This window comes from Ailuropoda melanoleuca, chromosome 19 (genome assembly GCF_002007445.2).
Source record: "Ailuropoda melanoleuca isolate Jingjing chromosome 19, ASM200744v2, whole genome shotgun sequence".
Lineage (NCBI taxonomy): Eukaryota > Metazoa > Chordata > Mammalia > Carnivora > Ursidae > Ailuropoda > Ailuropoda melanoleuca.
Genome location: NC_048236.1, coordinates 13,527,461 through 13,553,827, shown reverse-complemented (window position 1 = coordinate 13,553,827; position 26,367 = coordinate 13,527,461). Strand labels below are relative to the sequence as shown.

General features: G+C 37.8%; 1 protein-coding gene across 4 annotated transcripts in view; it reads left to right on the top strand.

Annotated features, from left to right (window-relative positions):
* COL21A1 (collagen type XXI alpha 1 chain) overlaps positions 1-26,367 on the top strand; it is a 177,565-nt gene that overhangs the window by 89,068 nt on the left and 62,130 nt on the right. For 2 of the 4 annotated variants that reach the window (XM_019799345.2, XM_011224576.3), the window contains 3 exons: positions 1,285-1,347; positions 13,277-13,330; positions 13,423-13,476. In XM_019799345.2, the coding sequence (XP_019654904.1) occupies positions 1,285-1,347; positions 13,277-13,330; positions 13,423-13,476 (171 nt within the window). The remainder of the gene's footprint in view (positions 1-1,284; positions 1,348-13,276; positions 13,331-13,422; positions 13,477-26,367) is intronic. The other 2 variants (XM_019799347.2, XM_019799346.2) reach the window with 1 other exon arrangement.

The following is a 26,367-nucleotide window of genomic DNA, read 5'->3' as shown; positions in this document are numbered from 1 at the left end:
CAGCTCCTAAGGGAAAAGCCCAGTCCTCCTTCATTGGCCACTTAATAGGGTTCACATAGTTCTTTCCAATTTTCATGCTATGTTTCAGGAACAACTCTCTGTAGCCACTAGCCTGAAGTAGTATTTCAGATCTGCAGATTTGGCTCCGTGAAAGTACCCTTAGTATTGGTGTTTAGTTAATTTATAATTATTGGGGTCCTGTGTGAACGATTTCTTAATGTGAATAATGACTTACTGAACTGATACCATCTGCCTTGCCTCTGTGCAGGAGTTCACTAATACTGATGGCTGAGACTTCATGTTTTTAAGCAGGATGCCTCATGTGGATCTCATGGATTCAGCAATAGATTAATATGATACTAATTTTGATGTATTTTTTAGAATTAAATTATACAACACCCTCAGCTCACAAAAAATGTTGCTTTCATTGCTTTTTTTTCATGGGTGGTGACTATCCGAATGGTCAGTACTGGCCACTGGACAGCATACTAGAGTTTCCTAGAATGTGCCTGGGCTCCTTGTCATATTGTATGGAATCATGTTCTTTGGACATCCTTGGCTTGTTGGGGGCAAAGGTCATTTCTTCATTTCTTAGTCCTGTGTTCAAGGACTATGGGGGTTTGCCGAGTTGTTCGGCTTGGGCCTCACTCTCATATAAATACTCAGATTTAAAAATTTTAACATTATGTTAAAGTTGTAAATATAGGCAAAGAGACACATTGATGGGAATAAAAGAAATGACTGTCATGTGGCTTTAAACATGAGTCCTATTCATAAGATCATATAGCCTGTGGACATTTTATTTTAAATAAATTATAAATTGAATTATTACATCATAGATCATTGATATCTGTGGTGTAACATTGAGAATAGAATTAAGTCTAAATAGAATAGAATTATGACAGAAAGATGGCTGTTATTGAGACCATATTGCTATGACACTTCAGTTTGTTCAGAATTCTAAAAATGTATCCTGACATAAATATTGACATTTTACATGGGTGAAAAGTACTTTACTTGTTATACCTGGTGAGCTCACAGAAATAAATCATTGAAAATTTTATATAATAAAAAGCCTTTATTTGGTAAAGTGGGCATTTAAAATATGCCATTTTTTTTCTAACCCTATTTTGGGACATCTTTTTTTTTTTTTTTTTTTTTTTTTTTTTTTTTTTTTATAATATACAAAGAGCTACAAATCATGGAATTGGCTTGAACCTTCAAGGGCTCTGACAGCAGCAGTGTGGTTGGTTGTTTTGTACTAAGAAGTTTTCTCCTTTTTAGGGTGAACCTGGACAGCCTGGGAACCCTGGCTACCCTGGACAATCTGGTCAAGATGGTAAGCCTGTGAGTACTGAAAGCTTAGTCATCTCCAGTACTGGGATTATGGTGTCAAAGTAGAAATTGCACTGGGCAAAGTTAAACAGGCAAGGAAGACTATTTAAGACTACTGTAATAGGGAGAGAGATTGAACTCCACTCACTGAAATGAAGAAATGGAGGGTTCTTGAGTACTGGTGTGAGCTAGTGGAGAAGTACTGGAGGACTTGAGGTGGCTGATAAATGGGATGGAGCAAATTGAATTATCCTGAGTTTGGCACATGTTTTCCTCTGTGATTAGGCCGTCTGTCTTTGCTCATTGGCACTCACCAAAGTTAGGGTACTACCGTCCCACAGATCTGGGAGATCTGGGTATTTACCTTTCTGGATGATTGTATTTCAAAGGGATGGCTCCTAGGTCCTTGAGAAAGACATTCCTTGCTAGTTGTAAAACTGACAAGCTTTTAAAAGTTTGCCACTCAAAGAGTCAGAGAAAGAATTTATAATTACAAATTTTCTAGAGTAAACGCTCTAAGGAAAGGGAGATCAGGGGCGTAGAATCAGGAAGAAGCCTGTCTGAAGTTTAGTTAAGTGGAAGGGAATAGTAAGCCTGAGTTGGCCAGTGGCATCAGTGTTCTAGTCACTTAATAGGCGAGTTACTCCAAAACTGCATACATCTTTGTTACATGTAAGAAGTTGTGCAATGAGTATGGATGAATAGCTAGGTTCAGAAATCTTTTATCTTTTCCTTTCATGTCTATGGAAGTTTTCAAAAAAATCTTTTTAAAAGAGATATTTCCTAGGGACATATAGGCACTGGAATATACTTATAATCTGAAAAAAAATAATATCTGCTAAGTTTCAAGAGACCTTCAGGAACTAAGGGAACATAGTCTATGGCATACCACCCTGAACACGCCCGATCTTGTCTGAATTAAGGGAACATAAAGCAAATCCACTTGAAGACATTCTAGGCAAATATTTTCAGGTAGTTCAGCTCTCAGCATGTTTGTAATAGTAAATAAGCATTAGGAATTTGCCTTTAAATGTTAAATAATTGTTACCAAAAAAGTATTTCCTAAGAGATCTTTTTTTTTAAGATGGAAAGTGGGGAGGGGCAGAGAGAATCTTAAGTAGGCTCCATCCATGTCTGGTGTGGAGCCAGACTGCAGGGCTTGATCTCACAACCCTGGGATCATGACCTGAGCTGAAATCAACAGTTGGATGTTTAACCAACTGAACCACCCAGGCATCTGTAAGGGATTTTCTTTATCATGAGACATTAACCTCTTTCTATGAAAGATGGAAAGGTTTGTATTGTGAGTCAGTAATGTTTAAGGAATGAAGGAACCACAGCCTAATGTTAAACAATCAATACCCCAACCATCATGATACAGGAGCTTGTTAGTCCCTGAGAGAGGTTTGCTGACAAATTTAGTACAAAAATACAGCCAACTTTTGAAGAAGTAATGATGTGTTGCAGCCTTTTATACCAGTGTTGTATGGGAAAACCGTTAGATATACAGGTAAGACTTTCTAGAGAGACTGTCAAAGAAGGGAGACTGAAGAGGTCACAAGATGGTGACCAAATGAAGCTGTAAAGAGCTGAGGAGCTGCTGGGTGATTGGGGCAGCACTGCTCAACGGACCCACCTGAATGCATTCTACATGTGATGGCAATGGGCTTGGGAATTTGGGGATAGAAAGGGACTTGACTTGGGTTATGTTTTAGAAAGATACATATAAATATCAGGTGGAGAGTAGATTATGTAGGGCAAGAGTGGAAGCGGGTTATTTCAGGATTCTAAGGGAGAAGTAAGAGTGGCTTGGACTAGAGCGATGTGAAAGGGAAGATAGGTGGTTGTATTCTGGATTATTTTTCAATGTAAAGCTGGCCAGAGTTGCTGTCAAATTAGATGTGACGTGTGAGAGAAGGAGTCAGGGAAGACTCGGAGGATCTCTGTGTGAACAGCTTACTGAGCTGGACAGCAGTGGGGGAGAATGCCTTGTTGTCTCCTGGGATGCCCCTAGTGTCTCCTGTGATGCTAGAGAGAGGAATCTTGAGTTCAGGAATATGTTTGAGACTAAAAATACACAGTTGGGACTCCTTAGGACATAGATTTATCCATTGAAAGCCACTGGAGTGGATGAGATCATTTAGAGAGTAACCTCAGAAAAGTGGAGAAGGGAAGGGGGCAGTGGACTGAACCTTGGGCTCTCTTCAGAGGAAAAAGAGGATGAGAATGCAGCCAAGGAAATTGGGAAAGAAAGACCAGTGAATTAGGAGGAAAACCAGGAGAGGGTGGCATCCAGGAGCCAGGTGAGGAAAGCATTTCGAGAAGGGAGTGCTCAGCTGTGTCATTGTTGCTCAGATGTTGAGAAAATGAGCTCTATGCTTAGACCATTGGATTTACTATATGGAGATATTGAGGCCCTTGATAAATGGGGTTTAGGGAGGGTGGGTACAAAAGCTGTATTGAAATGGGTTCAAGAGAGAGTATGAGATAAAATGATGACTATAAATATGGAAGCTTTTTCTGAGGGGTAGTATGGAGATCAGATAAATGGAGTAGTTGCATGGTTAGGATGTGGGATAAAAGGAAGGTCTTTTAAAAGATAGGGAATGTTAAAACATCCCCCATCCTTATATCCCATCCTTTTCTCACTTTAAAGTCTCATGTGACTTGGTTGCATTCCTTCACTGCACCTCCTTAGTCCCACTGAAGATACTGCTGGAGGCCCTGTGTCAGAGTTCTCTTCTAATCACACTGGGTGGGAGGAGTTTTATAAATGTGAGCCCTCCTCTGCCTGAAGATCCCTTTCCTGGGGCCTCCTCTCTTACTGGCAGCTATGGTGCTGTCCCACTCCGAGGCAAATCCACTTGACATGCTGCTATGTCATCTACTGGTGCCTCGTAATGATACAGAACTCCTGTGACAGCACTACTAAATTATTTAGGCTTTGGGTGAAAAGTCCTGGGTAGTATATAGAGGTGAGTAGTGAGCAAAGCCCTTCATAGGCATCATCTCTAGTGTGCTTTTTTTTTTAAATTATATTTCCATGAACAAAGTACTGGAAATTAGTGATAATAAGCCTGATACAATATTCACGGATATTACTCTATGACTCTTATTTCAGCTATAATAGACTTGTTATCTCATCCTATTCAGAACATGTATATGTGTTTGTGTGTGCATATGATTTTATGTATAGATGTAGGTATAGCTTTGTAGTACCTGATATTAGACGTTGGATGATATTAGGCAGTACCTGATGCGAGAGAAAGAACAAACAGAATAATGTCCACCTCCTAATCTTAAGACCTGTGAATATGTTAGATTAAGAATTTTGCATATATGATGAAATCAAGGATCTTGAGATGCAGAAATCATCCTGCAGAAATTTATCTGAGTGGCCTGTTATAATCCTTATAGGAGGGAGGCAGGAGTATCAGAATGACAGAAGCCAGGGATAAGGATGAAGTGACCCTGAGCCAAGGGAAGGAACACGTTTTTCCCTAGAACCTTTAGAAGGAATGCAGCCCTGTTGACATCATGAGCTACCTAAGACCAGGTTGGATTTCTGAACTCCAGAATTTAAGTGTGTTTTAAGCCATTATGTTTGGGGTAATTTGTGACAGCAGCAATATGAAACTGATTGACTAATGCAAATCCTATTTACCCGAAGGTATGACTTTTTTTCCTAAGTGTCTCCCTTTCCCTCTTTCCTTTCTCTCTGTAGGAGATAGGAGGTTGGGTGGCCAGGCAGGGAAAGAGAGTGAGTCTGGGAGCCAGAACAGCTGAGGGCCATTAGTGTGTGTCTAGGGCCAGTGCACAGCGGGAGTGGGAAGGTGTGGGTGGAGTCTCTGGCTGGCGATTGAAGCCATCTGGACCAAGGAAACTTGGATGGAACAATTCGAAGGGAATTCTGCTTTGTTTGGATTTGGTTCTGTGCAATCCCCTTCAATAAGCAGTTTGAATCTCTTTCACATTATAACCAGGCCAAGTCAACTGAAGCCTTAAATAGGAAATTATTCCACTCTGGAGAAATACTAATTTTCTTAAGGAAAATGCCTTCAAACAAGTTTAAAGAGCTATTTTCAAATTCTTCCCCTCCTTTCTCATTTCTTTATCAGTTAAATGATTTCTGTCAGCACTGTCTGAGCATATTACTGTTCTGCTATTCTATCATTATAGAGAGAAAGGCAGGGGAAATACTTACATATCCTGCTAGGTAATTCAGAGAAGTACTATCAGTAATGGCTTTATACTGTTATAACGATTTTTTTTTTTAAAAGAAGGACATATATGAAAACATATAATAGGACTATTTTATGATTTTGTAGACGTTTATATTTTTGTAGTGCTTGTTTCTGTTTTCTGTCATTATTAATTACTCTTCATGAACTGAAGTACTTTACTGAAATCAAAGCCCTAGCTGGTTGTCGGGGAGATCAAGGGTGGTTTTGCCCTCTGCTTTGCTTTTAAAAGTAGCTCTGCTTTCGTGGGCCTAAGTTTCTTTGTCTGAGAAATGAGAAGATGGTACCAGATGAGACCCATGTTCTCTCCAATGCTAATTTTCCAAGATTCCATGAAAACCATCATATTTGCTAAGAGAGAAAGGTAATCTAGATTAAAACTCAGATTCTGGAGTTGATTTTCCATATTACTGCTGTTAAGTGATTCTGAAAGATTGATACACTGCTACCAATAGACAGAGGAGTAGATTGGTCAATGGGCCACACTCCATGATGTGGTTCCTCTCTTTGTCCCTGCCCCCTCGGTGTATCCCTGTCTAGAGATTCCAGAAAGTGGCTAGCTTTCTAGGGAGGGTTAAACCTTACAAAAGTGGTAGTCAACACAGATGGGAAATTTCAAAGTTATGTAATTTTATCAAACCACAAATAGCGGTGGGGCAGGTTAGTAGGAGATGAAGTTGTTTAGATAGGAGAAAGGGGGGAAATTGAGTAGAGTTCTTTAGGCCATAGTGATGACTTAGGCTTTTAGTTAGAGTGAATTCAGGAGCCACTGAAGGGTCTTGAGTAAACAATTGAGGTGATGTTACTTATTTTTTTTTTTTAAAGATTTTATTTATTTATTCGACAGAGATAGAGACAGCCATCGAGAGAGGGAACACAAGCAGGGGGAGTGGGAGAGGAAGAAGCAGGCTCATAGCGGAAGAGCCTGATGTGGGGCTCGATCCCATAACGCCGGGATCACGCCCTGAGCCGAAGGCAGACGCTTAACCTCTGTGCCACCCAGCGGTTTAATTTTAAAAAAATTACCCTGACTTCTGAGTTGAGAATAGATTTTAGGGCAATGAGGGCAAAAGCCAGGGAGATCAGTCCAGAGGCTCTTGAAATAACCCAGGAGCAAGATGATGGCAGTTAGCATCAGGATAGTAAGTAGTGAGGTGGAGAGAACTGCTGACTTTCGGGGGGGGTATTTTGAAGTTAGACCTGACAAAATTTGATGATGTACTGCATGAGTTTGTAGGAGAGAAGTCAAAGGAGACTCCAGTGAGATGTGGAAGGTTGGATAGAAAAACTTCAGCAAGGGAAATCAAAAGTTCAGTTTAGGATATGTTACATTTTTGTCAGATGGTCAAATAGAAATTTTTTTAAAGATTTTTTCTTAACCCCCAATATGGGGTTCAAATCCACAACCCCAAGATCAGGAGTCGCATGCTCCACTGTCTGAGCCAACCAGATATCCCTGTTCAGGTAGAAATTTTAAGTGGTAGTTGAATATAGAAGTCTGACATTCAGAGTGAGTTCGTTTTTTGTATATGTCCTTTCTTGTCCTTTATGCATTTTCTGTAAGAGTGATAGTATTTTGAATGTTGATCAGTTGATTAGTAAGAGCTTCCTCCATATTAAGAAAATCAATCCTTTGACATATATGTTGTGTTTCTTTTAATTATTTATTTGGTTTATAGTTTTGTTTTTAATTTTTAGCAATGCAAAATTTTCTCACAATTAAATGTTTTGTTATTTCTTCCAGTGTTTTTTTTTGAGTATTACTCTATTCATTTACTTTATTATGATTTTTAAGAATTTTTAATTCTCGATTTCACTTTTGGAATTTATTCTGGCATTTGGGGTGACATGGAGATCCAAAAGGATTTGGCAAACTTGGGAGAATGGCTACTCTAACATAATGAAATTCAACCCAAATAAACGTATGGCTCTTACTTGTCTGGGACATGTTATTTAAATTTAACCTTTGTGAAAAGGGATCAGCATTTATAATGGGACTGCCTGAAAGGCTGATGCAATTTTTGGCATTGTTAGTAAATATATAACATCTATATTAAGCAAGATGACAGTCCTGCTTCTGAAGTGTTAGATTTGGTTTAGCGTACTATACTTTAGGGATTTGTAGGACTTGGATTTCATTTTAGAAGAGATAAATGGGGAGGGAGTAAGAACTCAGAAGAATGTCTGTGGGGGGAGAATTGACTGAACCTCAGGTGTAATCCAAGCAAGAGATGGTGTTTTAAAATGGTTGAGAATGATGGTAGAGAATAGGAAGAAAACTAGAAGTTAGGCTTGCAGAGTAAGCTTGACAGGAGGTGAATGATTAATAGTAGAACAATAGGACCCAGGGGAGAAGTTTTTATTTTTCCTCCTTCAGACTCTTAACTGAATATGGTGCCAGTTGTGGACTCAACAGTTTAGAGCTGTGGGGAATTTGGGGCTGAATGCCATGAAGATTAAGACCTGGAAAATGGGGTACATGAGGTTACAAGCCAAAGGAATGGCTGTTATTTAGCTTGGAAAAGAGAATTATAGGAGTTGGCTTAATGATGAAGTGTATGAAACATTCATCTAGGGAAAACAGTTTCTACCTGAGCTCTCACTTCATCTCATTTTGGATTCCTTTAGCAAAAAGCTTTATTGTCTCACTGTCTCCCAGTACCATAAAACACACAGAAACGCTTGCACACATCCCTCATGAGAGACTCACTGTTAGACTAAAATATGGACCATTTGCCTCAAATGAATTATTTTTTTTTTAAGATTTTATATTTATTTGACAGAGATAGAGACAGCCAGCGAGAGAGGGAACACAAGCAGGGGGAGTGGGAGAGGAAGAAGCAGTCTCATTGCAGAGGAGCCTGATGTGGGGCTCGATCCCATAATGCCAGGTTCACGCCCTGAGCCGAAGGCAGACGCACTTAACCGCTGTGCCACCAAGGCGCCCCTCAAATGAATTATCTTATACTTGGGCAGTTTATCTTTTCTATATAAAATGTGATTTATAATTTTATGTAAAGCTGTCCTAGACAAAGCTTAGTCGACTAATTTTTCTCCAACACTCCCCATGTGTAAATCTCATGTATGGATCTCTCCATGTTTTCCTCATGGGCCTCTTAAATAGAAGACTTATTTTTTATATAGTATGGATAGTATATGCAATAATAATGTGTGTGTAGATACTACATTGTAATATTATTTGTATATTAAATTCCTCAAGGAATTGTTCTTCTGCACTGTGCTTCCTTTAATGTGCACTGAGCTTGTCACTTCAGAAAGCTTCCCTATCTACTCTTTACCCCCCATAGTGTCTTTCTTAGAACTTAGCTCAGGTATAATTTTACATATATTAATGGGATATATTAGCCAAGTAATTTGAGCAGTCAGTTCAGGCATATATACTACTTGACTAACAGTTGGGTTAGGTGGCAAACAAACTGCTTTCTGTATGAGCTATACATGAGAAGACCGAGATTTATGAATATTTTTGGAATTTATTTGTGTGGAGCTATAAAGGGTGCTGATGGCAAGAAGAATCCATAGTAGACATTAAAAATATACACTTGATTTTGGTTACTTAGTTACCCTGGCTGTGTACTGAAGGGTATCTGTGGGAATTTTGGAAAACTTAGAAGAAAATTATGTAATAGAATAAACTTTGAATCACATTCTTACATTTCAAAAAGAGTGGCATCCAAAATGATTTCTCTGGATTTTATTCTCATTTTTACAGTTTTAGAGTACTTAAAGGAAATCGATTACTTTATCCTCCTCGCTGCTTAAGAAGATCTGTGTATTGAGATTGGCAGGATAATTTATGGTCTGATTGGAATTGGGCTCAGAAGAAATTGTGACCCTTGCTCATTGCATGATTTTTATCTCCTTTATTTCCGTTTCAGTGCTATACATCTTTCCTGGAGCATTGTAGCTATGAATCATGGAGGAAAATTAAATTGATTCTGTATTCTTCAACCCTACAATTTGGCAGTGAGAATATTTTTTTCCTAAAAAATGACTCATTTACAAAGAGGCTTTCTGTGAACATGGAAAAGACGTTACTGTCAGAAGTCTTGCACATGGGGGTAGGGTGGATATTTGGATCTGCTAATAATTGCAAAATGCCAAAATTAATGTCAGACAGTATTGATCAAAGATCATGTGAAAATGGCACTCCTACCAGAAAACACAGAAGCTTGTGTATTAAGAAAAATAAAAACTCAGTAAGCTATATGGAAAGCTTATCATTTTTCCTGTTTCAGGGCATTTTTCTTGTTTAAGTGTACCCTGCTATGAGTCAACCAGTGTTTAGTTTTTGCACCTCTTGGAAATTGTTCTGTGTTGTAATATTCCTCCCTATTAACCTTTATTTTCCTGATTTTTAGTCCAACATTTATTTTTCTGAATTTCATCCAATTTCTTCTTGTGATTTGCCCTGGGATCCCCCAGCTTGGATGTGGTTTTGGTTTTTCTTTATTTTGTTGCTAATCATGCTTCCTCTAGCTTCTAAAATAATCTCTGAATTTCTTTATACAACTAAGTTTTCAAGAATGCATCTCATTGTAAGTTAAAAAAAAACAAACATCAACCTGGTTCTCATATTGTGGGAAGCATTTATTATTTCTGTATTACAGTTCTTCCAAAGACAAACATGGCCTTTGTAAAGTACATTGAAGCCTTGTTCTCATGTCCGCCATTAGATCTACGTGAATGTTGAAAAAGGGTTAAATCAAAATGATGACTGGATCTGCCATTCCTCGTATACTAATGGTGCTCATTAAGGCAACAGAACAACATTTTGCAGAAGTTTTCTCATGGTTTTGTACAAAAGTCATTGAATCTGAAGAAGAATAAAAAAAGAAACTCACATTTGTGTTCTTAGCATCAGCCATGCGTTTTCACCGGTAACTCCGTTTGTTTCTTTTCAGAAGTGATGTGGGCACTATTTTCCTGGTTTATGATAAGAAACTGAGGCTTAGCTAGGCAAAGTCACTTAGCCAAAATTCCATAGAAAGTAAAGGGAGGAGCAAAAATTCAGCCCAAGGTCTTCCAATTTCAAAATTCATTGTCTTTCCATTTTACTGAGTTGCCTCCCAGGATTTGGGGATTTGATCACTGTGCCTGAGGTCACATTATGAGTCAGAGGTGAGCTGGGAACACAGTCTGGGGCATCTCCACGTTGCTTTAATCTGTTAAAATGCATGTGTCCTCCCTAACAAATGGATCATATTAACTTCTTCGAAGAAGAGAACAGCTTTTGATCTTCTACAAAAGATTGGTTTTGTGAAAAAAGTAATAACGCAGATACAACATTTGGCCTAACTTTTGAAAAATTGTGAAAAAGAACAGTTCATTATGGTGAACTTTGCAGATGACCGGTCATTTTTGTAAATAGCCAGTCTCCATGCTAACTTACTTTTGAGGAATTATGTGAATATTGCTTTTCTTTGGGCACTCAGAATTCTAAACAATTTAACAATAGCCTGGCAAAAGGTGCTTTTTAAAATCTCAATTATTCTAGAATCATAAAATCTGTTCCACCATGTAGCATTTTTTGATAGAGGGTATTCCCACTGGCTCTGTCAGCTTACTAGCTATGTATCTTTGGGCAGGTTACTTAATCTCATGTGTCTCTGTTTTCTCATCTGAAAATAGGGGTAATGTAGACCCTACATGAAAGGGTGTTTGTGAGGGTTAAATGAATTAATGTATATGAAGTACTTAGTCTGGAACATGACAAATGCTGTATAAATCATTGCTCTTACTGTTTCTCCCAATTACAGCAGCCTGTTTTATATCATGTCAGGCTATTCAGAGAGTGCATACAGGGTTTTGAAGGACCTGGAGGCATCCTAAGTGGTGGCAGTTATAAGTAACCTAACTCCGTTTGGGCCCATGCTAGCAGTGACAGAGTTGAAATTTAATTCCAGACCTATCTGATCGCAAAGTGGTTGAAGGAAAGAGATTCAGTGGTGACTGGAGTGGTAGAGATAAAAGGCTGAGCAAACTGTGTAGATTGACTTTCTTCTTTCTTCCGAGCGATCTTGAGAACAGGAACATGGCATTACTAAAAGCTTCAGTTTGCTACTGCTAGCAGCACAAACAGAACCTGGTTCCCTGGGGAAAGAGATTTTTCAGAATTAGTGCAGTGTGGATGACTCAGAGGTAAATTCGTCCAAAGTTTGATTAACAAAAAATTGCCAAATACTCTGTTCAGTGCTGGAAATATAGAAATGGATTGGACTGGGTTTCTCACATCAGGGGGGCACATAATCCCAGGACACAGACAGTGGCTGCCCAGAGACAAATGTTGGGTTTGAATACTGCAGGTGGTTTTTTTGTATGGGGTATGGAGAGGTTTGTTTTGAGACTCACTCACTGATGAAATAAAATGTTTAAGGATTGGACATGGGCTCAGGAGAAGAATTTGTGTGAGAAATCCTGGAGAAAGTGTAACGATATACTCTTGAAGAACTGAATGGGATATGAAGGAAAGGATCATGGTTGGTGATAGAAATTACATAGCCTATCATTTGGAGAGGAACTGGGAGCATTTTACAGAATGAGAAATACGAGGCATGTAAAAGGAGAAAAACAATAATCTAGGACTGCTGTTGCTGAGACAACCATTATTCTTATTATTGGTATTATTAGAGATAGCAAAGACTAGTAAAAGGAATATTTAAAAATGGGAGTGGGAAAGCAGGGAGTTGTGCTGTCTCTAAAATGACAGCTAGAAATGTGCTGACAAGTGAGTGGGTGAATACAAAAACCAGCCATAAATAGCCACATGGACATGAAGCTTTTGGATTGAACAATGCAGATGTAATTGGAAACACTAATGAGATCTGTTTTAATACGGGTAACAACAGAAAGCCGGATCCAAACAGTAAGATCTGAGAGAGATGGAATCTAAATAAGAGAGAGAAATGTATTTGCAGGTGCCGGGTGGTCCAAGTCAACTTGACATTGACCCAGAGACCTAGACAAATGTTCTGGGCCTGCAAGTTTGTCTTGGAGTTTAATTGCCATATGCTGAGTGAAGAATGAATAGTTTGCCTTGTCTGAAGAAGTTGTGCTGTTGTACCAAAGGTCTGTGGTCTGGAGGGATGTGTAAGAAGCAGCGGAGACGAAAGGGACCCTCGCCTCAGACAGCACAGCCTTGGGAGGTGGGGGAGACGTGTCACAGCCATGCTCATGGGGTTAACAGAAGCAGCTTTCTAAAAGGAGCAACCCTAAGGCTCTTACAGACTTACCCCGAAGTTTGACATTTATCAAGTTTTAATTTATTCCAGAGATTAACTCAAATGGCCATTAATTAGATAGTTTAAAAATGTATTACATTAGTGTAATCCTGTAATCTTAATGTGTTTTTCTCTTGAATATGTTGAATATGTTTCTACATGCAACACCTTTTTTTGGAGCTGTGAACATTGGCTCTGTATTTGCATCCCAGAGCCTTCCTTTTCATTGAAACGTATCTGGATATTTTTATTAATCTAGAGATTTTTTAAGACCTTTTCCCTAAAGACTGGAGGTTATTAATTCCGTATTCTGCATTTGAAAATTTGGTTTTTTTGTTTCTTAAACAGTCACCAAATGAAGTCTTAAGTGTAAGACACTCAAGAGTGAATCCTGAAATGGAGGACTGCTCTTCGTGAGTATGTTGAAATACTAAATATTTTGTGTTTACTTTCCTTTAGGGATATCAGGGAATTACAGGATCACCAGGTGTCCCAGGATCTCCAGGAATACAAGTATGTGATTCATAGATACACATTGAAGAATTATTGTTTTCCAGTGAACCAAAAAGCATAATTAAAAGAATTTTATTCTGTACTTGATTTAGGGAGTTCCAGGACTACCAGGTTACAAAGGAGAACCAGGGAGAGATGGTGAAAAGGTAAGTAACGTGCAAAAATGTGTCCGGTTGCTTTTGTTCATTCACAGAAGACCAAGGATGTTACCTATGACTCCCATTTAGTAGTGCTCACCAGTAGTAGAATTCCAGTTTTTGTGGGCTCCGATGTGGGTCAGTGGTCATTGGCTAATAAAGCTCACAGAAGGGCACTTATCACCAGATGAAATTGGTTGTCACTGGATGACCACCGTGACATGGAACAGATACTGGCATTGTTCCGATGCCATGTTCTCTCCCTGTGGTTAAGCTCTGAAGGGGGTTACCTTCTCAGAGAGGAGAGAACTATGTGGATGGAATGTGTTCCTGTTAGCCACAGGTAGCCCTATACCCATGTGCCCCTCTCCATAATAGATACTTATCTGGTAGGTAGTCTATTGGCTTAGTCTTACTGGACTTCTTCCTTAGGGCTTCAGTGGGTCCATTTGTATGCTGACTCCCTTTTTTTTTTTTTTTTTTTTTTTTTTTTTTACAATTCTGAGATTTGGCAAGCTTCCTATTGAAGTACATGTTCTTTAAATATGTTCAGTATGTCAGTACCTCCCCATTGGTCCAGATTGGTCCAGGCCTACCGGCGCTGGTAGCTGGTTCGTGTCCAAGATGCCCATTTGTGTTTGCTCAGATCCCATGTTGATTTGTTAACTTAAAGTACAATTGCATTTCTAAGGTCTGTGAAGGCATTCTGGTGTTTCTCCTGATAAAAGCCTGTACTCATTTTCCAACTATAATCCTTACAAAATATTACCTTTTTAAAATAGTGTGCACAACGTTCACATCTGAGAAATTCTGATCCTAACCTGTATCCATTTTATGTTTTTATGGTTGCTCATGTTGGTTGCAGAAAATTGTAGCTGGTAAAGTACCATCTCTGGATGGTTGGATCTCTGGCAGATCTAATATGCTTCCGCCCCTTTCAAGCTATTTGGTCTTGGGCATGTTACTTAATGTCTTTGAGTCTTACTTTTTTCATTGACACAATGGTGATTGCTTCATAGGTTTCTTGTGAGGATTACATGAGATAATGTATGAAAAATATTTATCCTGGTACAGGGTCTTACTTAAATAAATGTTGATGGTTTTGTAATTCTGTTTTGTTCATATATCATGGCTGCAGTTGGGATGTAGCGTGGGGTGGGTTGCCATATGTCATGGGCACGACATGGGTTGAAGCAGCCCCCAGGGCAAAATGGAAATTTAGTGATCAGAAAAGAAACGGAAAAGATGACTAGGTCAGGGGCATCTGGGTGGCTCAGTCGTTAAACGTCTGCCTTCAGCTCAGGCTGAGCCCCGCATCCGGCTCCCTGCTCTGCTGGGAGCCTGCTTCTTTTTCTCCCACTCCCCCTGCTTGTGTTCCCTCTCTCGCTGGCTGTCTCTCTCTCTGTGAAATAAATCTTAAAAAACAAAAAACAAAAAAAAAACGATGACTAGGTCAGGGCAGCTTCATGATCTGGAAAGAGTTAAAGCATGCAGAGCAACAGCAGCAGTCGATATAATTCCTGAAGAATAGCATAAACTCCTCTTGCCTGCTGCGTGACCTCTATGAGTCCTTTTAGCCACGGAGAAATCTGCCTATTTTAAATGATGGAGATACGTCGTAAGAGGTGATAGGGAGCATGCCACACCTGCAGGAATAGCAGATGTCTTATATTTTCATGTGGTGGGGAAGCAGGGGGAGGGGTTGAGGGAGGGGCAGAGGAAAGGGAGAAGCAGGCTTCCCTGCTGAGCAGGGAGCCAATGCAGTGCTTGATCCCAGGACCCCAGTATCATGACCTGAGCCGAAGGCAGACACTTAACTGACTGAGCCACCCAGGCACCCCAGATCACTGCTGTTCCTTTAACGTTCTCACAATTAGCCTAGTTTGGGGATAGCAGGAGCTTAATAAAAGTATGCGTATATGAATGAATGTATCTATGAATGGATGAATGAATACATTTATCTATTTTTCTCTCTCACTTTGGTTTTAGAGGCCAGATATAAAAAAGAGGATTTTCATTCATCTTAAAAAGAATTGGAGTAAAGTATCTACTTGAAAATAAAGGAATAACAACAATTCTATTAGTCACATCTTTAACTGCTCTGTTGTTTGGGGTCATTGTACTCTCTTCAAATTAAAGTGCATAAATTTTTACAAAGTCATACATTTTGTTGAATAAAATAAGACATATGTTTATGTGAAGGTCTCTGTTTTCAGTCCAGTAATAGTTTCACTCAGAGTTGCTTGTTTTCTGAAATTTGTTGTTTGGGCATAAAGTCTGATCTGACACAGTCACTGTCAGCCTGAAATCACCCTGTGCTGTGCCATCTGCATTTCCTCCTCACATTCCTCGTGGCTTTAGAGCATTCCTTATGTAGAGTTGCAGTAATTGACTAAGGGATAGACGTTTCCTCGATTCTTCCTCTGGAATATAGTTCCTTACTTTTCAGAAATGGGAAGGTTGAAAAATAGACCCCTGAGGTGACTTTGACTTGGGGCAGTGCAGGACATTTTTTCCAGGCATAACACAGTGGCCTCTCAGAGATTGTTCCACACAACACTGTTCTCTATTAGGATCTTTTCCCAGAATCATTTCCATTTTGTGGATTTCTTCTGAAAACTCCCATTGTAGGAGTTTCCACTTAAGATAATTAAAACTACATGCACTTTCTTGCTGACTTCAACATTTGTTCCTGCATATCAGACGACAGAATGTGTATAGATTTTGCAGGGTTTTTTTTTCCCCCTCCTGAATTTACAAAATTAAAAAGGAACACTTATTCACCAAATGGTCTTCAATTGGTATTTTATAATATGCTTTAAAGCTATTTGGAATTTAAGAAAAAGTACTTCAAAACACTTCCTCAACTTTAAGGAAACCCACATATTTAAATCACTGGGAGAAATGCATTTTGTTAAAACTTAAATTAGGCTGGATTGATTAACTGGTATGTATTTATGGGTTTTTAAGTTGATTATGAATTTTTTTAGAGTAAATTCAATTCTGAACACATGGGAGGTAGTAATTATTTTTTTAACCTATCCAGACTTTGTACAAATTCATCACTTGGTTTTTCTGGGGTTAAGAAATGAAATATGTTAATTATATCTAAGGTCTCATTATGGAGCAAATTAAACATTTTGTTTAATTTCCTCATTAGATCATTTAACATTTAAATTGTTCTTTCAAGACCTCAGTTTCCCCATTGTCCTTAGCATCCATACAAGAGTATGAGGTGATGAATGAGGCTTCCTCACTTAAATAAATCCCTTACTTTCATTATTGTGCTTCTAAAGTCAAAAGATTAAATGGTATTACAGTGATTTATGTAGTCAGTTATAATTAGGGAACTCCAGTCTACATGTTGAGTGAACAGTAATAAAGGACCAAGCTAAAAGGGTTATTAGGGAATATGCTAAAACTTAGTATGTTAGTGGTTTTACTTCTGTAGTGTTTAAAGACAAAAAAAAAAATTTTTTTTTAAATTAAAACAAAGCCAAGAATGACATGGGAGGGAGAAATAGAATTAGCTTAGTAAAGTGGCCACTTTTATCTTCTTTCTCAAAAAGGAAGGGTAACGTACCTGTGTAGCTTTCTGATAACACCACGGCCCAAAGGCCAAACACTGGTGTGCATGTGGCTGGGGTTGGAGGATTTAAGAACGGGAGGCTTAATGAAGTTACAGGTTGTTGGTTGGGCTTTGAATTCACCATTTACTTATCTTCTCTATCCATTCGCTAAATGTTGGAGCATTGCAGGGTTCAGTCCTATGCCCTTCTTTTCTTTCCTTAATAGAGTCTGTTTATTATATTATTAAATATAAACTTACATGAATATAAATTTATATGTTAAATATATAAATATACATATTGGTGATAAGCCTATTTATATTAATATATTGAGGAGTGCCTGGGTGGCTCAGTTGGTTAAGCTTTGGACTCTTGATTTCAGCTCAGGTCACAATCTCAGGGTCATGAAATAGAGTCCCACCTCTAGCCCCTTGTTGGCTCGGCTTCTCCTCAGCACAGAGTCTGCTCTGGATCCTTTCCCTCTGTCTCTCCCTCCACTTGTGCTGGCTCGCACATGCACGTGCACATGCTCTCTCTCTCTCTCTCTCTCAAATAAATAGATAAAATACGTTTTTAAAAAATATTAGTATATTGATATAACAATGTTATAGTTAATAAAAATATTAAATACGTACACACATATATGTACATTCTGTTTTCTAATGAAATATTTTGCTTCATCTGAATCTGAAGAAAATGTGGAATTGTTGCTAAAACCAGGAATTTTCGGAAGAACTTTTGCTGCTTTTTATGGAAGGGGTGGTACCACATTTTCCTTCTTTCCTGTATCCTTTTCTCAGAGGCTTTTATTCCAAAGCAGCACTAATTGTGCTTTCCCCAAATAGTCTCTGAAGTCAGGTTTTGTTAAGTGTCCTTTCTGTACGTAGGGTGCTGACCTGTGTATGCTTAGGTGTTGATTACTTCCGTGAATACTTTTATAGTGTCTTGATCGTTCTGATCTTTCAGCTTCTTTTCTTTTAAGGCTTTGTAATGGATTTAGCATCTCAGTTTATTGAAAGGAATCATTAGTTCCATGTCCCACCTCATTTGTTGGCTGCTATGCCTTTTCTGTCCTGTTTTGTTTTTCTCTACTGGCATCACTGGGAAACTTAAAACTTTCATTGACTTTTTACAGAGTGCTTCATATTTTGTTGGTTCTAAACTCCATTTCTCATCTTCACTTTGGGTATACTCTGTCTGTGGTCACTTAGAAGCTGTGGGAGTGACCTGTTGTGGAAGCTCTGGAATCTACCTTTTTTCTAGGCCTGACTAGGTCAGCGATGATCTCCAAACCCAAGGGGATTGCCCATCATTGTGTTAAAGAGGGGAAACATTTTAGTAGATTTAAACAATTCCCAATAAATCATTATTGCCTGAGCCTTAAAAGACTTAACATTTGTTTCTGTGTGAGAGGAGAAAGAACAACCAAGATGTGTTAGGTGAATTTAAATTATAGAATCTTTGTACTAAAAGACTTTTAGGCCTGTAGTTCCATATTTATGTATGAATTACATGCCTGTGCTACTGAACAAACCATTATATGCATTTAAAACGTGCATACGCTGAGAAATGTTTAAAGAATGAGATTTTTTTTAATAACAGTTTTCATATTCTTTTACTATGCACATGAATGATGTTGCCTTTTTTTCCCTAAAGATTTATTCATTTTAGAGAGAGAGCACGTATGTGCATGAGTTGGGGAGAGGGGCAAAGAGAGAGGGAAAGAGAGTATCTCAAGCAGACTCCCGCCTGAGTGGGGAGCCAATGCAGGACTTGATCTCACGACCCTGAGATCAGGACCTGAGCTGAAATCAAGAGTCAGTCACTTAACAAACTGAGCCACCCAGGTGCCCCAACTTGATCTTACTTTGGAGACTATGATTCTAGACCAAATTATGGGATGGATAAGCTCATCAAAGGCATATTCATCAGTCAAGAAAACTTTGGAGGCATCTGTGTAAATGGAACCATCTCACTGTAAATCTTGGGTTCTCTTTGATTCTAATCTCTTGTAAGGTCGGATGGAACCAGGAGTGTGACTCCTCAAAATAATTGTTTTGTTAGAATATTTTGGAAGACTCAGAAGCTGTTTACTATATTTTAGAAAATGAAAATATTTTGCATATTCAGCAAATTATCAATCACAAGCAAGGCACCAGCTGAGGATAGAGTAGCATAGGCTACAGTAACAAGTAAATCCCAAATGTCTATGGCTCAAAATAAAGAAGGGTTTATTGCTCATCAGACTATACATTTATTAGCAGCAGTGAGGGGTCTCCCTTTTCTTCACCTGGAGACTTAGGCTGATAGAAGTTTCAGCATCTAGATTATAACTACTCATAGGAGCAGGTAGAATTAGACAGTGGCTCTTAAACTACTTCTATTCATCTTTAATTAGCCAGAGCAAATTTTGTAAACCATAGCAAGTTCAAGAGTCAGCAAAGTATGATTCCCCCATATGCTTGGAAGTAGAGAGAATCTGGATATTGATAAATAATGGTCATATCTACTAAGGACAAATTGGAATGAATCAGAATGGGTTTTTCCTCCAAGAGGTTGGGATCTAATAAAACACACAACCCGTACACAGTAAGTGTCGAGATACTCAGTTGTTAAGTGCCAAGGAAGAGAGTTGAATAAAATTCTCTAAGAGTTATAGGAAAGTGGAAAATTAAAAAAGGCTTCATGAAAGAAACTGTAAGCTTGTTAATCACAGCTGTATACTATATGGGCTGTGACTAGCCAATTTGAGAAATCTCTACTTTAGGGATACTGGGTTCTTAATATGTTGCACTGTGTGTGTGTGTATGTGTGTGTGTGTGTGTATTAATAAATTTTTCTGAGTTTATCTATAGGAAAATTTCCTGGAACTGGAATTGATTACGGGATCAAAAGATTAAAAGCATGATTAAACTTTGATACAAATTGCCTATTTAACTTCCAGTAAATTTGTACTCCCCCAACAAGTGTGTGATAATATCTTTCCTCATACTCTTATCAGCACTGAGTTTCATTAAAGTTTCTAATTTTCACCAGTACAAGTTAAAAATGGTATTGGTTTGGTTTGCATTTCTTTATTAGTAAGGTAAAATATCCTGTCGTGTGATTTTTGGATATTTTGTTAATTCTCTGTCCTTTCCTTTTTAGTCATATCTTTTTCTTTTTTTTCTTTTTTCTTTTTTGCTTTGTATTGGGCTGTTGATCTTTTTAAAAATGGATTTTATAGACATTTCATAGATTGTATGAAAATATTTTTTCCCGGTTTTTATTATGTGTTTTGGCTTGGTCTTTGAAATTTAGCCATATATAAGATGAAAATTTTTACATATGTGTAGATTTTTTCTTTTTTTCTCCTTATGTTTGTGTCTGTATAAAATGATTCCACATTCCAACACTTTGAAGAGAATAACTCATTACTTTTAGACTTTTGTTATTTTATATTTTAATCTTTATAATTTTGGTATTTGGAGTAAAGTTAGATGAGTATTCATATTTTTCACTCTCTTTTCCTAAATGGATAGCCAGTTGCCACAACAATGTTTATGGAATATCACTTCTTTTCTCCATTTATTTGAAAGCTCCTAGTTATTGCTAAATTTCCATTTTTATATGGGTCTGTGTTTTTGGCTTTCCATTCTGTTCCATTTATCTGTCTACATCCTCTCCAACACCAAATTGTTCTTAATTGTTGTCACTTCATAATATGATTTAATGTTGGCAGGCCTAGTACTTCCTCATTATTCTTTATAATCAAAATTTTCCTGGCCATTCTTACATACTTATTTTTCCAGATAAAGCTCAGTATCTTTTCTTCTATTTTTTAGAAATTCCTATTCATACTTTAATTAAGATTCCTTTTATGGATTATAGAATCATTGACATAATTTCAATACTGAGTTTTCCCATTTAAGATTATAATTTATTTACCTTTTTATTTCGATCTTGAAACTCAGTTGAAATACATTGAAGTTTTTTTCATATTGGTTTTCAACATTACCCAAGTTTATATCTTGGAATTTTTATCTCCTTTGTTTCTATTATAAGTGGAAACTTTTCTTTAATATATTTTCATATTACTTATTATATATATATAAAAACATTTTTGTATATTATCTTTTTAAAGGAGGAATTAACTGCATATTCAGTGATTTAGAGTATTAGGTATACTGGTATATTAGATGTATGATCATGCATAAAGATTATTTTTTTTCTTCTTTCTAGTTTTTAACCTCTTTTTTTTTTTTTTTTTTTTTTTTAAAGATTTTATTTATTTATTTGACAGAGATAGAGACAGCCAGCGAGAGAGGGAACACAAGCAGGGGGAGTGGGAGAGGAAGAAGCAGGCTCATAGCAGAAGAGCCTGATGTGGGGCTCGATCCCACAACGCCAGGATCACGCCCTGAGCCGAAGGCAGACGCTTAACCGCTGTGCCACCCAGGCGCCCCTCTAGTTTTTAACCTCTTATTTCTATATTTTGTCTAAATTCATTGGCTAGTCAAAACTGGCTAGAAAAACATTAGAGTGGTGATGTTGGACAAATTTTTTTTTTTTTAAGTTTCATACATCTTTTAGTCCAGGTTTATGGCTTCTTTGGTAGTGCAACTCTCTCAACAGCAGATGGATATTTGTAGTTTTATATCTTTGACTTTTGATTCCAGCCAATAGCAGCATCCATAGTCCTTGCTTTAGTCATGGCCCTCTCTACATTAATTTATTAACTACAAATAATTAATGATAGGTGACTTAAATTTAGCAGACATCCATTGCACTCTTAGGTTTTTTTGCTTTTTTGGTTTTTTTTTTTTTTTTTTTTTCCTTGAGCCATTCTGTCCATCTTGAAAGGATTTACTGGACCCACCTTCATTGATTCAGAGGATTTAAGAATAGTGTTTCTGGCCACATCCTTGATTTGGTTCTTCTCAGAGGCTGTTGTAATTGAACTTCTTGGTCTCCTCTAGTTTCATCATTTACCTGGTAGAGATGAGAAAAAAGTTGTATCTTCCAATCCCAGTATTTTTGGACTTGGTCTGTTCCTTTGAATTACTACTTGCAAATGGGCCAATTCTTTTCTGAGCTTCTCTCTTTCACCGTGCCTTTTGTAAACAGTACCAATCAGTTCATGATACCAACATTCTGTCTTCTCAGTTCTTTACCTCTAGCTCTAAGTTCATATGATGCATTATTTGCTTTTGCAAGTATTAACAGTGAAGTTTTTTTTTTATCATTTACCAGTTTATTAAATGAATCACCATTTTTTTGAACTTTAACTGTCTTCATTGTTCACTACCTAGCCCCAAAGCTAGTGCCATATATATTTTTTAATATTGTTGTTTGTCAGCCTCCGTTTTTCTAGCATACCAATTTTTGTATTAATTAACATAGATTAAGCTGTATTACAGTAGCAGATGACCAACACAAGAACATTTATTTGTCTTTTGCATTACGTGCCCATTGTGGATAGATTTTGGCTTAACTACCACTTCTTTGCTACCCATTATTTTAAACTTTGGACATAACTTGGGTGAACAACATGAGTTTGAACTGCATAGGCCCACTTATTTTTTCGATAAATACAGTATAATACCATAAACATATTTTCCTTATTTTCTTAATAATGTTTTCTTTTCTCTAGCTTACTTCATTATAAGGAGACAGAATATAATACATATAACATAAAAATTATATGTTATTTGTGCTATTCATAAGGCTTCTGGTTAACAGTAGGCTATTAGTAGTTAAGTTTTTGGTGAGTCAGAAGTTATATGTGGATTTTCAACTGCATGGGTGTCAGCCCCCCAACCCTAGAATTCTTCGAAGGATTAGAGTGTTTGGGTAACACTTTCTTATGTTCCGTATTTTGTATATATTGTTCCAGTATTCCTCAACAATTTGCTCACTGAATTTCTCTCCTCTCTCTCCTTGCCTTCCTTGCCCTGCTTGACTGCTATATATTAACATAGATGCTATGCCTTTGTATTTTACTTAAAAAATCTTGCTTATGCACATGAGGGTAGCTTTGTCCAGATTTTTATTTTTTCATTCCAGTGTGGGTGAATTGCTTCTGGTCTTCTCACTTCATCTGAGATTTGTTTGTTATCTCAGGTAAATTAAAATTTGAACATTATGTCTTCTATAACCTGTAGCCAGAGAGTGGAAGTCTTAGACTTTGTTCAGCCATAATAGGGAATCCTGATTTGTCCTCTTTCTGTGTATTTCTATCAAGTATTTACTGTCCAGCTAAAGTCCATTTTATGAAGAGTGTATCTTTGTCTAGCCCGGCCGTCAGCTGGTTATTTCAACGTAGCTTCTAAAGAGTTAGCTCAGGTAGTCTTCTTAATCTTTTCCTCTCTGTAGAAACTCTACCACTCTTTCCTGCCCCAAGCAAAAAGGAAAAAAAAAAGATAAAAAAGTAGTTTTGGTTCTCATATTAGGAGTCTACATGTAAGGGAAAGAGTATCATTCAGTTGTCTTGTTGTGCCTCTTGGTCTCCCCCTGAATATTTTTTTCTCTTATTCTTCAGTTAAATTGTTGCATTTTGGGATTAATAAGCTCTAGAATGTGTGGGCTTTTAGTGGATCTTTTGTCTGTCTGTCTTTCTCTCTCATACACACACAGATTGTTTTTAATCTTCAGTGGTAAATTAAAGTGGTCAAGGGAAAGCTATTACCCACGACAAGGACATTCTTTACAAAAAGCCAAAAAATACTATTCCTGTTTAGACCAGAAACAAACCCCAAAACGCAGTGGTGTAAATGAGAAAGAAGTCTGCTGTAATCAGTTGTTAATGTACTCATCCAAAGACTCATGTTTTTCCATCTTGTTAGCCTAGTCTCCCTTAGAGTGCTGTTCTCTTCCACGTAGACAAAGCTACATCGCTAGTCACTGTATTACCTGCATTCTCATCTGATGGGAAGAGGAAAGAGAAGTCATAGCAGTAACTTGCCTTTTAATAAATTCTGTGGGAGTTGCAGGCTGTAGTTACACATTCTGCTAGCAAGAACTTTGTTAGGTGGCTGTGCTTAACTGCAAAGGAGCCTAGGAAATAGAGTCTCTAGTTGGGAAGCTGTGTGCCCAGATGAAAATCTTCTCTGTGGTAGTAAAAGGTGAATAGGTTTTTGGATATAATCATAATAAGCCTAGCATACTTTTTATATCAGATACACTTACAGATAAAGGAACTAAACATATAAAACAGATCTAAAATATATTGTAATTTTTATTTCTTATTTGACCTCAGTTCTTATGGGAGAAGGTGACGGAATTTCTGGACATGCAGCCCCAGTTCCCCTCTGTAAAAATTTATTTTATAATGGCTCCCATTCTTTCACTAGTAGAAAGGAGTATTTCAATCTGTGGAATAGATCAATTGTTAAAAAGTAAGTTTGTTTGTTTTTTTTAATTAACAAGGCCAACAGTGTATTGGTCTAGTCAGATAAATACATTTCCAGATTGTCCTGCAATTAACCAGAGTGGATAAAGAATGAAATTGATTCAGCATACAACAGAGTTAAGTGAATGAATATTAGCACCCCTACACAAGAGGTCATAGTAATAACCCTGTCCAGGAAGTTTAAAGCCTCCCAGGGGAAAGTATCATGGGAACAATTGGAGATTACACCACGTGTGTACTTTATCAATTTGTATTTTCCTTCTCTTATATCTGTCCTGCTGTCTCCTCTAACAGTGGACTGATGGGAACCTACCTCCCTAGAGGGAAAAATGCTCTGGATATTACTGTTTAAGCATCAATAAGTCACTAGGGCTTCTTGATGAAAGAGAAGAGTATAACATACACATTAACTTCTCTATCTCTTAAACTCCCTTAAAGCAACAATCATGGAATAATAATTATAATAATAAAACCTAACATGACACAGAGAATAAAAAAAGAAGATAATAGCTTTACATTTTTAGAATCTGAAAGGACTCAAGCAAGCTCAATTTTAAAATAAAAAGTGATATGAGATTCATATGAGAATCCCTTTTGTGTACACACACACACACACACACACACACACACGCATGCAGATATCCCAAAACCTTAGGAAGTGGTAATACAAAGTATTTCTGAAAATAGAAGTGAATTGAAGATAGAGCTAAAAAATGAAAGCCTAGGGACTCCTAGGTGGCTCAGTCAGTTAAGCATTTGCCTTTGGCTCAGGTCATGATCCCAGGATCCTGGGATTGAGTCCTGCATCTTGCTCCTTGCTCAGCAGGGAGCTTGCTTCTCCCTCTGCCTGCCACTCCCCCTTGCTTGTGTGCTCCTTCCTTCTTGATCTTTTTCTCTCTGACAAATAAATAAATAAAATCTTTTAAAAATTAAAAAAATGGAAGCATGGTTGAATATTCCTTTAAGAACAGTGAGATCCTGCTATCCCTTCCTAACCTCTGTACAGTTAAATGAATCTCCCTTCTTCTGCCCTGGCAGGATGTATAAGTTTGTTATCCAGAGAAGATAAAACTGAAGGTCTCTAGACTGGAGAGAAAAGGTGGAGTTGTACTACAACTATAGGCAAAGAGGATTCTTCTATGGTGAATCCACTGATAACCAGAGCTATTTAGTGAAATGGCCCAGCCACACCTTAGATAAAGAATCTCAGTCATTGAATAGTACTCATTGAGAGTTTATCATCAGCTTCCATATGAACTGATTATCAAGAACCAGAAAATATCTTAAGAAAATTAAAGATCAGCAAAAAGTCTTAGAAGAAGTTGATAAAAGACCTGAAAAGAAGACTTGGACAAATTGTAATTAGTGCCCTCAGTGAGGGAGAACCCCTGATAGATGGTGCTTCAGTTGTGTTCCTTGGTAGGAAGTGATGGGTCTTCAGGGCCAATATAGAGGCACTCCTGTAGCACATGACCCCCTTGTAGACCACATTCCAGATCCTGGGTCCTGACACTCCTTGCATAGAACACCCCAGTTCCATTCCCAGGGTCTGCAGGCCTCTTTCCTGTCTCTGTCCTGCTGAGTGCCTTCTAACACAGTATGCTTAGAGGTACCCAAGGGAAGGTTGTTTATGTGAAATGTGGATGGAGTTTGGGTGCGTGGTCTGAGTCCAGATGTTTAAGCATGGGGTCATTATAGATGAAAAGTCTTCCATAATGCTTCACATAATGCATGATTATGACCATATCTATGCTTAATATTGTACAGTTTTACATTGTAAGACACTTTAAGCAAACAGGAGATCCTACACGCTTTCTGGGAGGGAAAATCCCTACAGCCACCAAAAAAAAAAAAAAATTTTTTTAATAATTTTTATTTATTTATTTATTTGACAGAGATAGAGACAGCCAGCGAGAGAGGGAACACAAGCAGGGGGAGTGG